This window comes from Vicia villosa, linkage group LG6 (genome assembly GCF_029867415.1).
Source record: "Vicia villosa cultivar HV-30 ecotype Madison, WI linkage group LG6, Vvil1.0, whole genome shotgun sequence".
In the NCBI taxonomy this organism is placed as follows: Eukaryota; Viridiplantae; Streptophyta; class Magnoliopsida; order Fabales; family Fabaceae; genus Vicia; species Vicia villosa.
The window spans coordinates 143,579,471-143,593,647 of record NC_081185.1 but is presented as its reverse complement, the minus strand read 5'-3'; the positions used below and the strand labels follow the sequence as shown (position 1 = coordinate 143,593,647).

Below are 14,177 nucleotides of genomic sequence, written 5' to 3'. Positions count from 1 at the left end.
ATCCCTCATGCATATACCTATTAGAGAAGTAGTTCTCTCTCCTTATTTGGTTCTCCTCGCAGCAACACAAGTTTTTTGGTTTGGATGTTCTTTCCTCACCCTCAAACCTTCAAGTTACTCCTTATTTTTCTGACTCTTTAGAGCAATTTCACAAATTGTCAAATACCTCCTTAAACCTAGGTTATGCTTAACCTTAAATAGTTAGGATATTAATCTATTTAAAATTGTAGTTTCTCCCCTCACTCAATCCTTTCTCACTCATTCCCCTATTCTATTTCTCTTATTTTCTACTTTTGACCCAAATGCTCAATTTTTCTCATTTAATAAACTGCCACGATTTTAATTATTAAAATAATTCTAAATTAATTATATCAATCTCTAACTCTCTCTCTCCACACTCCCACCTCAAGGACATACACACACCCCATGCTTCCTATTCATTCAAGTATAACAACATAATAATTGAATAAATCACATAAAAGTCACAAATAAATAAATTAAAACAATTTAATCGAAATTAGGGTGTTAAACTCAATACCGGACTTTAATTATTTTCCTTGGAAAATGTTTAAAAGATTTGTGACAGGGGTTGGACTCCTTAGTGCTAAGTGATAGTTCAGGCTTGCATTATCAACATCCTGAGTATCATTTGGAATTGTAGAAACACAACCATGTGTCAAGGATCATGCTAACACCTTTAAGAATGCAATATCTGAGACCAAAGTTAATGTGTACCTATTTGGTAAAGGGACCAGGCAGTCTTATTATTCCTCTACAAGAGAATTTCGAATCCTTAAAGTTTTTGGCGTGGAGATTGACCCTCATAAAGCTAACTCAATTAGAGAAGTTCTTTGGATAACAACCATTAACCTTTGGTTAAAATATAACACTGATGCAACAACTACCTTAACTTCATCATCATGTGAAAGTCTCTTTAGGAACAATGGTGCAAAGTATGTTGGAGGTTTTGTTGAAAACCTTGGTATTCACTGTACCTTCTTTGCAGAATTAGTTGGTGCCATTAGAGCCATTGAGCCGACTCATTCCAATCATTGGCACAACTTATGGTTGGACACTGACTCAACTTTAGCGGTTCAAGCTTTCAAGGTCCACTCCTTAGTTCATTGGCAACTAAGAAACAAAATGGTGCAACTGCCATATCCTTGTTATAAGTATGAACTTCTTTGTCACTCATGCCGTCAGAGAAGCCAATACTTGTGTTGACTTGTTCGACAAAGAATGACTCAATTTGATAAACTTTCATTCTAAATGTTATGCCCAATATGCTTGATTGTACTTTGTTGCTAACAAGTTAGGCATGCCTAACTTTAGATTCACTTATTTTGATTTAGAGTTTCAATATATTCCTCAATTTGTGTTTGTTTTGCTTTTCTTCAATATATTTTGATTTAATTTAACTATTTATTGTTGTTTTTATGAAAAAACATGCATTTAAAAAAACTCACAATTTATACGTGTGATAGTGGAACGAGACAAAGAAACTCATTTCTTGTTGGAGTAGAATAAATGGTCAATTATTATCTCGACTGAGTTTGAGGACAAGAACAAGACTGATATAAGGAGGCTAGGACGAAGTTGATAATCTTAAACCCGCGTCCTGGTTGTGTTACATTGTCATGACTAACTCTCATTGTTGTTAAAAAGTTACATTTATGCGGTACACCTGATTTTTTATTTTAGTTAACTATTTGTTGAATTTAGCTTTTGATTTCTAGAAAATGTGTAATAAATACGGGTGTTTGCAGGGCGGTTTGCTTCGGTCTTGAGAGAATCCGATGCCCAAATCGATAAAAAATATATGAATTGGTTTGAATTGAATTTGCACATTTTTACGATAAAGCTCAAGTCGAAGTAAACTAAAAAATAATAGATTGATTTGAGTTGGATTGATCGGTTACATTAGCAATTTTTTTTATAAAAACTATCTAATCTACTCGAACTAATTTTTTATAATAATATAAAATTTCGAATATTTTTCGTTTGTGATTGTCACAAATGACATTTTATTTTCTTCTTCTTGTAGTTGAATATCATATACTAATTTTCATACTAATTTTCAGGATGATAATATAAATAATTAATTAGGGTAGACATATCTACTGGCAAACTTTAAAAAATTCATTACTTAAACTAATTAATATCGATTTTCATTGATTTAATTCTATTTTTATCTAAATTATCTAAATTAAAATAATATTCAACCAAGATTTGGTTTGAATTCCGATTTAATTTGGATTTTCTCGACCAAACCTTAATCAGAAAACTAATGTAAAATGTTAAAACAACCCCTGAAGTGGTGCAGTTATGATAAAAGAAAAGGTGACGATCTCCAGCGTTGCCAAAACGCAGAGTGCAGAACACACGTGTCTTGTTTTCCTCCGTCGCCGAACTTCACACACACGCACGCACCCACCGCAGTTCCAGAATCTGATTTTTTTCTTCAGTCACGCTTCTTCTTCTCTCATATACCCTTCACTTTCAATCATTTATTTAAGGTACTACACTACTACTCCTTTATTCTCCTTTTTCTACCCAACAACACCAACCACATTATTAATAAATTAATCTAAAAAGAAAAAATTAGGTCACTTACAAGCGTGATGTTACTATTTTTTTTTCCTAATTCTATTTCATTATTAATTCTTTGATGTGTACTTTGCACTTTGTACATATTCTGATAGTACTTACTGATCTTGATTGTTGTAGTGCATTTATGGTAGGATCAAATGCGTTTGTTTTAATTTACTTTGTTTTTGCAGGTCAAGGATTTCATAAATTGTGGGATCTGAATTCACTGAAACAGGAATGCATTTGAATACCAATCAGATAAAATGATGCAAGGTGCCTGCTATAACTAATTACTTTATGCTATATGAAGCTCAGTTCAAATACTTTCCCAATGCTTGATCTTACTTTGTTTAGTTATTTTTGTTTAGTATAGTTTGTGGAATTTCAGTTTTCTCGAATAATTGGGATGTCGCTGGTTCGAACCAATTTCTGTAATCAGATGTCCCAACTATCAAATGAGCTGCCTTATGAGGATATTTATTAGGTTAAGTTAGTACTCCCTATTTTTTTTTAAGTGTCGTTTTAGCACAATTCAAGATAGTAGCACAATTCAAGATAGTGGATTGTTAGAGTTATTTTTTCTATTATACCCTCATTTATTTCCTCTTTCCAAATAAATTCAATCATATTCTCTCTATTTTCAATAACTAATTGAGAAAATAATTAATTTTATGGAAAATGTAAATGGACTTATTGAGAAAGTAAGGGTATAATTAATTTTATGGAAAATGGAAATGGAGTTATTGAGAAAGGAAGAGTATAATTGAGAAGCTAGAATATTCAACTATAAAACGACACTTAAATAGAAACCAAAAAAAATCTTCTAAACGACACTTAAAAAGGAGGAGGGAGTAATACATTTCGGAATGTAAATCATGTACTCGATTTACTAGTTTAAGTGATCATAAGACTATATGAATGATTGTTTCTGATCTGGTAAACCACAAAATTGTTTTTGATCTGGTAAACCACAAAATTTACTCTTTAAGAATTGTTTATAAACACATATTTAGGTGATATATTGTTCTTAAGTAAGTAGAAATAAATGATGGATGACCAGGTAGTAGAACCTATTACCAAAAACCTGATAGTAGGTGAACTAATAAATCTTAAACCTAGCTCTGAGCCTCTAATACCATCTTAAGAATCGTGGTTTACGTCTAGCCGACTTGTAAAGTAAAAACTGCCTCACTTATACATACATATTCAGGTTTCCAAAAGAGGACTCATAAAGCAGACAATACCTTGTAGACGTAATATAGTGGACTTGAGTTTGGAATTGGAACAATTTGTAGTAAAATATTAAAATAGTGAAGTAATAAAGCCGGGAAAATTGGTTGATAACATCACAATTGAAATAAAGGAATCAAATTTATGTATTTATTTATTTGAAAAAAGTAATAGAATCAATGAGTGAAGCATGCCAAAGCACTAACATGCAAACACACTATACTATTCACTTATCCCGAGACTATATACTCTTCATGGAAATCTTTTGTACTTGATTCAAAATTATCTTCAATTATTTGGTCTACTTCTGTTGAACTGTACCCTCAGCATGTTAAAGCAGTTTCACCAAATCATTTGGTCTACTGAAACATAACAGTTTTTTCAAAAGCCTATCAGTTTTTTCATCCACTTAACCGGGTGTGTACTTTATTTAGCCTTTTGTAGTAGGAAGTGCATAGTCTTTGGTTGCATGATATACTTATTTGAAGTTGTTCCAAACTACTCTAGAGATAACGCGAAAGTGGATTTTTACTTGATAGGATTATCTTTACCTAGTAAATCTGGTCTATAGATTTCTTTTTGATTGTTTTCATTTGATGTAATGGTTATGTTATGATGCATCAGATAAAAATGGGAGCACTCCACCAGTTCAGGACTTATCCACTGACACCAATCTGTCTAAGATTGACGATGGCAAAGATATTTTACAACATTTTACAAGAGCCTCGGGCGATATTGAAGAGACAAAGGAATCTGATTTGAAAGGCGGAGAAAATTGTCCAAAGGGTACATCTGTTGAGGAAATTGATGTATCCGGAGATGTTAACATGGAGGCATCCATAACACCTGATGATGTAATCCGGGCTGGGGGATTTGGTGCTAGAGATGATATCAGTAGCTTTCTTCCTGTTGCAAGTGATTCAACTGACTTTGAAGCTTCAATTCGTGATGCACGAGACTACGAGGAACCCCAAGGAGAAGTAAGCAGGCCCGGACTTGGTTGGACTGGTGCGACTACGGGTGAATAGTTATTGTCTCTGTTGTAAGCACTTATAGTTGCATCTTTTTAACTAGGGCGATACTCTTGTGTTTATCTTCTTAACTGGTCCTTGTTAAACTCAATGAGTCATGTAATATCAGAAAAAAAATCTTGTTAAAAATACTGTGAAACTATTTTCTTGTAAATATGGTTGGTCTTTTACTATTATTTGTTTTGGAATGACAGATTTTAGTACTGTTAAGTCAGTGTTAAGTTGTGGGTTGGGATAGAACTCTCAACCTCCTTACAATTGGGTAGGCCGAGAAAAGCTACCTAGCACAGACACAAATGTGTCCAGGTTTGAAACCGACACTTGTGAATACGTTTAATTTATTTATTTTTTAATTATTACTGGTGCCGACGTGTCTGTGTCGGTATTGTGTTTCTGGTGTCCGTGTTTCATAGGAGAAGAGTATGCAATTTATTTCTTTCTCCTTGATTATGAATTTGTCCCTTTCTTTGCATATATTTTTCATTACAAAAGTGGTGCAAAGATGTAAACTCAAATTTGTTACAAACTACCTATAAGACCCCTTTTCCCAAATGCTCGTATCATAGTCCCACTAGCTCATTGCTGGTGTTTTTCTTAGTCAGTCTTGTAGTTATGACCCAAAAGCAATCGCTCATTTCGTTTTCAAGTGTGAATTCAATGGCCATGCTTACAAATTTACAATAATTAAGAGCATGGAAACATATAAGGTTATTATTAATCAATAATTCACAACCTTACATTCTAAAACTAAATGGAGGTAGACCCTTCCTTTTGAAAGATTCTGTGGCCAGGGGCAAGTAATGCTAGTGGGTCATAGGTTCTTTTTCTTCCCACAAAGGCCCCCCATTTTGACCCAAAATGAGTTTGCCATTCTTCCTGTGTGGTGTAATGAGCAAGATATTGCTTCACATTTAGTTTGGCATGGGTGCAGAAATCTAAGATCCTTCTGTTTTGATTTAGAATGTATTCCAAACTGTTTTCACCAGTAGAAAATGGGATTGCTGATGTCAAGAAGGCCACTAAGTAGAAAACATCTTCCTCTGGGGTCACCAAAGATGTTTTACTGTTCCACCTGAAAAAAAAAAGTTGAAAATTGCGTTTTTTTAGGTTGCTTAAATTTTTGAATCCTAAAATAAGTTACATACAAAAGCATATACTCTAAAGGGTAAATCCAAACATGTACTAGCTGGAGGCATAAAGTTTGTCAAGCTAAGATTTGATAGATACCTAGTTTGGTTGACAGGGTAAATGAGAATGGGACCATTACTTGTGTCCTTGAGAATATTGCCAAATACTTGTTTAGCAAAGTCATGAATTTCACTCCTTGGGATCAGAAGGTTCAGCCAAGGATGGTGAACATCCCATAGGCCTTTTGCTCTTAGCTTCATCTCAGAAACATGCACTCTGTCCAAAAATTCCACGTAAGACACTTCTGACAGGAACAGTGTGGGTTGAATGTAACTCAATTTTGACAGTAGGTGATCAACACTCTGCATTTAAATGTAAAAAAAAATTATAACTTTTTTTAGCTGCTGAGATTGCGTGCATGTTTAAATTAACAGTGAGAATAGCATAATTACAGTGACGCTTTGATTTCGTCAAACTCACTGTCAATTCAATCACAGTGAATAAGTTTGTAGGTGTGTCTTTGTCTTACCTGATTCATGACTTCGGCTTCATCAGGTTTGAAATATTTTGCCATCTCAAGACAGTAAAAAGTCTTTCCATCTGAACTGAATTGGCTGGCCTGAAGTGGATCTTTCGGGTCAAAAGATAATCTCCAACTATTAAGGATACCAGTTCTATTTATGATTACAAATCCTTCAATATAATCAAATGTGTCCTTAAGTGATATCAAATATTCTTGATCTCTTGTAAATGTAGAGAAATCTGAATAGAGCACCCTAATCCATTTCACCTGTAAAATGTTACAGATTATGTCATAAAAAGTATATTCTTGGAAACTTTTTTCTGTACTTTCATATTAGAGAATGAAGGTACACCGGTAGAGTACACTCACCATCTTTGGTGCTGGTTCAAGAGAAATTCTAGCTCTGGTGATGATACCGAATTGTCCAAGTCCTCCAAGAACACCATGAAAAAGGTCAGCATTTTGATTTTCTGAGCAGGTAACAACTTCTCCTTTTCCTGCAATAAAAGGGAACAATTATTCTCATTCATCTTTATAAAAAAAACTAAAACAAAGCCAACTCTTCTTAGATTCTGTTTGAGCAGTACCTGTGACAACTTCCAACTGGAAGATGTTATTGATCTGAGGTCCATGCTTAAAAGCTTGTCCACTTATTCCAGCGTTCGAAAGAGTGCCTCCAACCGTTAGATGAAGATAATCTGTCCAAGATTTCGGTGCCAATCCATATTGAAGAGTCTCATGCAGAATGTTTATCCACAACTCACCACCGGAGACATCCACATAAGGAAATTCACCTGTCTGAATTTTCATCTCAGGACCCTTTAGTGACTCCATTTTGATGACTAGTCCTTGATGTGCCTGTGCCTGACCTTGAAGGGAATGTCCATGGCCTCTAGCAGCTACCTTCAGCTCGGAATCAGACCCTTTTTCGAAAACATGTTTTATAGCACGTGAAATATCTGAAACGGTTTTCGGATGCAACACTGCTAGAGGAGGAAAATGATGTATGTTACCAAAGTCCTTAGCAGCATCTTCATTGTGGTTTAAGCTCAAGTGGCCATCAAAGGATTGTGATTGTAATGATGTGAGGATTTCACAGTGTTGAATTGAAATTTTTGATGTTATGACAGAATTGTTGCAGCCTGAGTCTGCTTTGTTAATCATAAAATTAAGGATTAGAAGTATAGTGATTTTGATGAATGAAAGTATGGCATGTTTTGAGAAACCAAAAAGTTTTAATGCCATGGTTTGGTTGAATATTTTGTTTTTGTGAAGCAGGGTATGTATAGAAGAAGAATGAAAGGTTTAGTAGACCATAAACAAATGAAAAGTTGAGAAGACAATTTGAAGAGGTAACACCTTTTTATAGACAAACATGATAGTCTCATGTAGGTGTGTTTGATGCACCTTGTAATGGTAACAAATTCTTTATCATGTGTATATTTGGTGATATATAGAAAGTACAAGTAAAATAGGTATGAAATTCAATGCTGTTGAATATATCCTTTAAATAATTTTTTTTTGGTAACTTGAATAATAGGTTTAAACTTTAATAAGTGGGATGTCACCACATATCCATGTACAACTATCACAAAAGATGGTTTAATAGAAACTGTTATGCCCGTTCTGTTGAGGCTCACCAAAGTAAAGTGATAGTGTGGACATATTTGAGGCTGTGATATGAAAACTTTGATCCATTCTAAAGAAAATGATGGCGGCGAGACCATGCGGGTCTTGCCCCCAATAAGTTAAAAATGACAAACATTCTAGTTAATGCTCGTGCAGAAAGAAAACGGCACAGTGAGGCCATATTAAAGGGTGCGAGTATAAAATCTTGTCTCAACTCGTGAAAAACTACGGGCAAAATGGGAATATCCGACAGGCCGAGTCTGATTTAACATCTATAAACGGAACACTTTAAATGATTTTTAAAGATACACTAATGCAGTAAAAAAAACAATTATGCGATGGTAAATTTTTAGGTACCCATAAATTCAAATTGGATACCGATATCTTTAGTATAAATTATTTTAAAATTTCAATTTATTTTAAAATAAAATAAAATAATAAAATGATGTGACATTGATTTATAATAGTATTTGATTGGTTAAGAGTATCGGAGTATTCAACTTATACAATCTTATACAATTGCTTAATCATAGAGTATTTATTATGTGTTTAATCATGTTTGACTATGCTCTCAATCTGTGATATGAACTTAAAGAAAATGCAGCTATCAGTGTGGATTAAATTTCCACAACATCTTATCAAAATTCAATGTTTTATCCAATCATTTATATCTTTTAATTGTATTTGAAATTGATACTGTTTGTTTCAGTTTTTTTTAGAAATATTTTTATAATGTTATATATTTTTATTTTATAACTTTCTTTTTAAAATTCAAATAAAAATTAATTTAAATAGTTATTTTAAAAATATTATTTTAGATATTTTATTATAACTTTTTTTAAATATTAAAATTTAAAAAATCACTTAAATTCAAATAAATTTTATATTACATTAATATATGAGAATAAAGGATGTGCATCAACAGTGTAAGATTTTGTTACACTGTCAACTAATCCCAAACATATTAAGTGTCATGTCATACCGTTATTTTTAAATAAATTATATGACATAACTAAATGATAAATTTTTATTGGATGACAATGTAAAATTTACAGTGTCAACCAATCACAAATCTGTTAAATGTCAAATCATACCGTTATTTTTAAATAAATTATATGACATAATTAAATGATAAATTTTTATTGGATGTCAATGCACTATCTTTTAATTTTATTAACATAATAATAATAATAATAATAATAATAATAATAATAATAATAATATTAATATTATTATTATTTATTAAATATTGACATGAAAAAGGAAAGTGGAGAGAGTGAAAATTTTCGAAGGAAGAGAGAGGTTGAAGATTTTTAAGAGAAATTTAGTGGAAGAAATTGTAAGATTATAATTTAAAGTTATTTTAAATAATTTTTTATGAAAATAATTAATAAATAATAATAAAGAGTTATATATACGATATCCTCTACAATATTTCAAAGAAATCTAAATTTTTTTACGGGGTTAAAAACTCAAATTTCACCGATATTAAGGAGCTATTCTATATCAACCCAAAAATAAATTTAATTTTGAAACTATTATAAAGGAAATTCTACTTTTCAAAGGTAAAACAAACACATTATATGACTATATAAATGAATAAAATTAATTTTAATAAATAGACAACATAAAACTTCTTTTAAATAGACAAAACGTGCGGGACGAACATAGAGCTTAAAAATTTGACTCGTTCTAATTTGCAAAATGGTCTAAAAAGATAGATATAAAATTTAGAGAAATACTAACGAGTATTCCCTCGTTAAGATTTTAAAAAAAATATGTTTTGTTAAATATATTTGTATTCAATATATTAAAATAAAAATAACTGACTTTTTTAAGGAGCAAAAATATATATATATATTTCATTAAAAAAAATTATATTCAATACATTGAAAATTAAATTGATTAATTTATTTAAAAAATATTTTTTTACATGAAAATCTTAAAGAATATCTCTAGAACAGTCATCAGCAGGACCCAAAGCTTTAAAATGAAACTTTAATGTGATTTAGTTAGATGCGAGCAATAAGTAAAAATTGCTACGCTTCAAATTTGATTAAAAAAAAGTATTGAATATCAGTATAAAATTGACTTACAGGTATATCATATATCATATGATTAATGGTAAAATGGGATGATGCATAATTCTTTTTAGAGAGAATAGTTATTTTAGTCTTTGTTAAAAAAAATGGGATCCTGACAACAAATAAGTTAAATTTTAATTTCTAAAAAAAAGTAAATCGGAATATATTAGTCTGTAAATGAACATCCATACAAATTTGTTTTGTTTTTTTTCTCTTCTGATATGCGATGTCTTAATCCATATGTAAGTTCACTCTTTCACAATATTGTCCCTCATAATTATGTGATGGAAGTAAAAGATAGTTTAGTCCCTCATAATAATTAAAAAAAAAACAAAGAATACAGTCTCTATATTATATTTAATTTTAAACTCTAAATTGTATTTTGTTCCACTGACAAATTATGTATCCAAATAAAACACGTGCCAAAATGTTCTGTTTAAATCCGTCATATATGTTAAAATGAGATGGACTAGTATAGTTGAAGGTAGGATAGAGATCTAATAATTTGATTTGTTCCATAAAGAAATGAAGGTTGAGCGGGTCTAACAGAAATTGAATCCATAAGTTTAAAAATTATAAAATTCATGTAAATATTTGTGTCTCCAAATTTTTTTAAAAATGCAACACATATATTAAAGAATGCTGATTTAAAATTTTGATCTAATCCATAAAAAATATGAATAAAATAGATTTATTCAATAGACCAGATTTTTTTTTGCCACTCTTATCCGTTACGCTAAGTCATCTTAACTGATAACTATGGAAAAATTCAATTATAAGAGCTCAAATTATTCCAATGAGTGATATTTTTGCTACTCAACTAAAAAAAACACACTAGCCTCCATTCAATCACCTTCATTACTTCAATATGTTGTTAGGTTATATTTGCTCTCAAAGCAATTTGATAACACTTGTTTTTGAATACATAGAGAGTGGACCACTCGATGATGAAAATAAAAAGAAGACATTAGGACATGAAAAGATTCGTGAGATTTCAATCCAAAGTTACTGGTTTTGGTTTCACCAAGATTTGCAACAAAGCACATACTCACATGATGGAGGATGATAAATGCAACATGAATTCGAATCTCATAGTTGTTAATTTTGTTAGGCTATAAAAATTTGAGATGATAATTGAATTGAGTCGACTCAATTGATAGCTCTGCAATGACATCAAATATAAGGGACGCGGATTCGAACCTATGACATCTCACTTATTCATCTTTAAAAGATAAATCCGTGACATCTCAATTATTCATCATTAAAATGTGAATTATTATTGGACTTTTAGCAACCATATAAAATGGAATCACAAAGTATTTTAACTCTCAAAATTAGAAAGAAGTATACGACTCCTTCCATCTAATTATATGTTTTAATTTAATGACTGAATTTTTCTCACACTTAAATATCAACAAATATAATTTAGAGATATTTAAATCAAATATAAAGACACAATTGCCCTTTTTTAATTACTCCTTAATTCAATCACATAGATAAAGAAGAAATTTTGATGACAAACTCTAGCAAAGAAGAAATCGGTGGTCAAGGAGACTTTGAATGGACAATTTGAGGTGAAAGATCTTGGTAAAACTAATGAGATTCTAGAGATGCCTATCACGATAACCTGCAAGCGGAATGAATTGTTCTTATCGCAATCTAGTTATTTAAGAAAGTGATAGAACAATTTTGAATATAAGATGCTAAAACCGTCAACACTCATTTGGTCCATCACACGAAACTTTCGATTATACAATGTCTTCAAAATGAAGAAGAGAAGAAGTTGATGAATAGTACTCTCTATGAAAGTGGGGTTGAAAGCATCATGCATGGTATAATTCATAGTAGACTAGACTTAACAAATGCAGTTAGATCATGATTCAAGCGAATCCGACAAATGTGTTTACCAAATCATTGCTTAGATCAAGATTCAAGCGAATTTAATCAATTTTTTTTGAAGAGTGATTAAAACTTTGGAAATAACAAAAGGTGGTTGATGGTTAAATTAACATCACTTACAATTTTGAGCCAAGATGCGAAATTGTGGAAGTATGTCTCAAAATCTCAAGTGTTCAACATAAATATCAACTTTCAACGTTGCCTTACCTGTAAGAGGGGCATACGGAGGCGCGCGAGGCAAACCTTTTTTTTTATTTGGTTGCTTTTACCATTGGCTCACCTTTGAGACGATGGAAGCGCGTAATGTGGTTTGATTTCTTAGTTTTCGAGACTATAAATATATTTTTGTCACTTTTGTTGTAGTAGATAATTTTTTAGAGAGAAACTTAGAGAGACAAATGCAGAAGTTTTTATGATTTATTTGTTCTAAAAATTAGAAGACATTTGAAAATCTCTAAGAGGATTGAGAAATAATTCTAAATATTTTATGTTTGTTTGATTCATATATTGAGTAGGGATGACAACGAATTGGGTCGGGTGCGTGTTTCACACTACCCAAATATGCATCCGAAATCAGCACCCGAAATCGGCACCCGAACCCAAACCCAAATGCTTTTCGGGTGGCAAAATAACACCCACGCCCACACCCGTTGAGTTCGAATTTTTTCACCCAAATCCGAACCCGCGGCAAAATACATGAAATTTATTTATTTTCTACAAATTTTCACATATATATATATATATATATATATATATATATATATATATATATATATATATATATATATATATATATATATATATATATATATATATATAAAAGCGGGTGTGATTTTGGGTTTCGAGTGCGGGTTTCACACTATCCAAACCCGCACCCGAAATATCGGGTGACACTCGAACTCGAACTCAAAGCCAGTCAACTTGGATTTTCATCCGTTAACTCGAGTTCGGGTGCAGATGGGCTCCGCGGGTTTGCGTCTGCTTGCTAATCCTAATATTGAGGGGAAGAGATGTTGAGAAATTTTTGAATAGAAAATATGACATGATGTTATGAACTTGATAAGTGTTTCTCCTAATTTATCTTATAATATCTTACTATGAGTCTTGAATTATAGTGGATCATAAAATCTCTCTCTACGTCAGTGTGTGTGAGAGTAATGTGAAACGTCATCATAAAATTATACATTCAATTCGTTTTGTTTGGTTGGAATGATCATTTTGATTAAATTCTGTTAATGCATTTTTTACAACCGATCAACATAATTCTCTCTATGGTTTTGCAACATAAAATAAAAAAACACTGTAATGTTCACTTTGAAGGGTCTATAATTTTCACTTCGAAGGGTCTAGAGTGCTTTTTTACAATTGTAACTATCAGAAGTCAGAACCATATCTTTTGTAAAGTGTGAGAACAAATGAAAGTTTCTATATGTATAAATATGAATAACTAGTGTTTACTAAAATAGTGATGCAATATGGTGAACCAAAGAAATAATAGCCTATAGCTACATAGGCTATACATTTTAAATATGTAAAAGAAGAGAAGTAAAGAATAGAGGACCCACATATATAGCAGGGAGTGGGTTGATGTTGATGATGATGATGATGATGGAGTACCATTTGACCTTGAGGTCCCATATTAAGATGAAAGTTACTGTTGTCAGATATTGAAAACAGCATGAGTTTGATTTTAGTTTTAGAGAGTGTTTGCCGGCCCGGCCCCTACTGTAAGCCTCTTGGTGTTTGAGTTTAGTGACAGGTCCAGTAGACACATATTTATGGGGCCTATTCTAAAAGCAATCTACCTATACCATTTTCCCATTAATCTTTTTTAAACACTTATCTCTTTCAATTTTTTCTTTTAATAAACATACATATAACCTTTGTTTTTAAATATAGAATAAAATTAATGGAATCTCATTAGATCAGTGGATAATTGTGCATAGAAATATAATTATAAAGATGCAACTTCGACTAGGTGAATAGCTTAACTAATAAAAAAATGGACATTTTAATTAGTAGATACAAAGTTAATGATAAGTCTGTTAATAAATTAGGATAATT

General features: G+C 31.6%; 2 protein-coding genes across 9 annotated transcripts; one reads left to right on the top strand and one right to left on the bottom strand.

Moving 5' to 3' along the window:
* The first annotated feature begins 2,336 nt into the window (after nucleotides 1–2,336).
* LOC131610305 (uncharacterized) lies at nucleotides 2,337–5,004 on the top strand. 8 transcript variants are annotated; one of them, XM_058882212.1, is made up of 4 exons: nucleotides 2,337–2,516; nucleotides 2,781–2,862; nucleotides 2,978–3,078; nucleotides 4,444–5,004. In XM_058882212.1, exons 3-4 carry the CDS (start codon nucleotides 3,045–3,047, stop codon nucleotides 4,845–4,847), a joined length of 438 nt encoding a protein of 145 aa, XP_058738195.1. In that variant the 5' UTR covers nucleotides 2,337–2,516; nucleotides 2,781–2,862; nucleotides 2,978–3,044; the 3' UTR covers nucleotides 4,848–5,004. The 8 variants fall into 8 exon arrangements, with proteins under 8 accessions (XP_058738195.1, XP_058738192.1, XP_058738193.1 ...); XM_058882209.1 differs by having other exon boundaries at nucleotides 2,963–3,078; XM_058882210.1 differs by having other exon boundaries at nucleotides 2,958–3,078.
* A 480-nt stretch (nucleotides 5,005–5,484) lies between these two features.
* On the bottom strand, nucleotides 5,485–7,945 carry LOC131610304 (cytokinin dehydrogenase 1-like). Its single transcript, XM_058882207.1, has 5 exons — nucleotides 7,089–7,945; nucleotides 6,871–6,998; nucleotides 6,508–6,768; nucleotides 6,078–6,340; nucleotides 5,485–5,922 (listed from the first exon to the last, which is right to left on the bottom strand). The coding sequence occupies exons 1-5, from the start codon at nucleotides 7,744–7,746 to the stop codon at nucleotides 5,598–5,600; spliced, it is 1,635 nt and encodes a 544-aa protein (XP_058738190.1). The 5' UTR covers nucleotides 7,747–7,945; the 3' UTR covers nucleotides 5,485–5,597.
* Nucleotides 7,946–14,177: the final 6,232 nt, after the last annotated feature.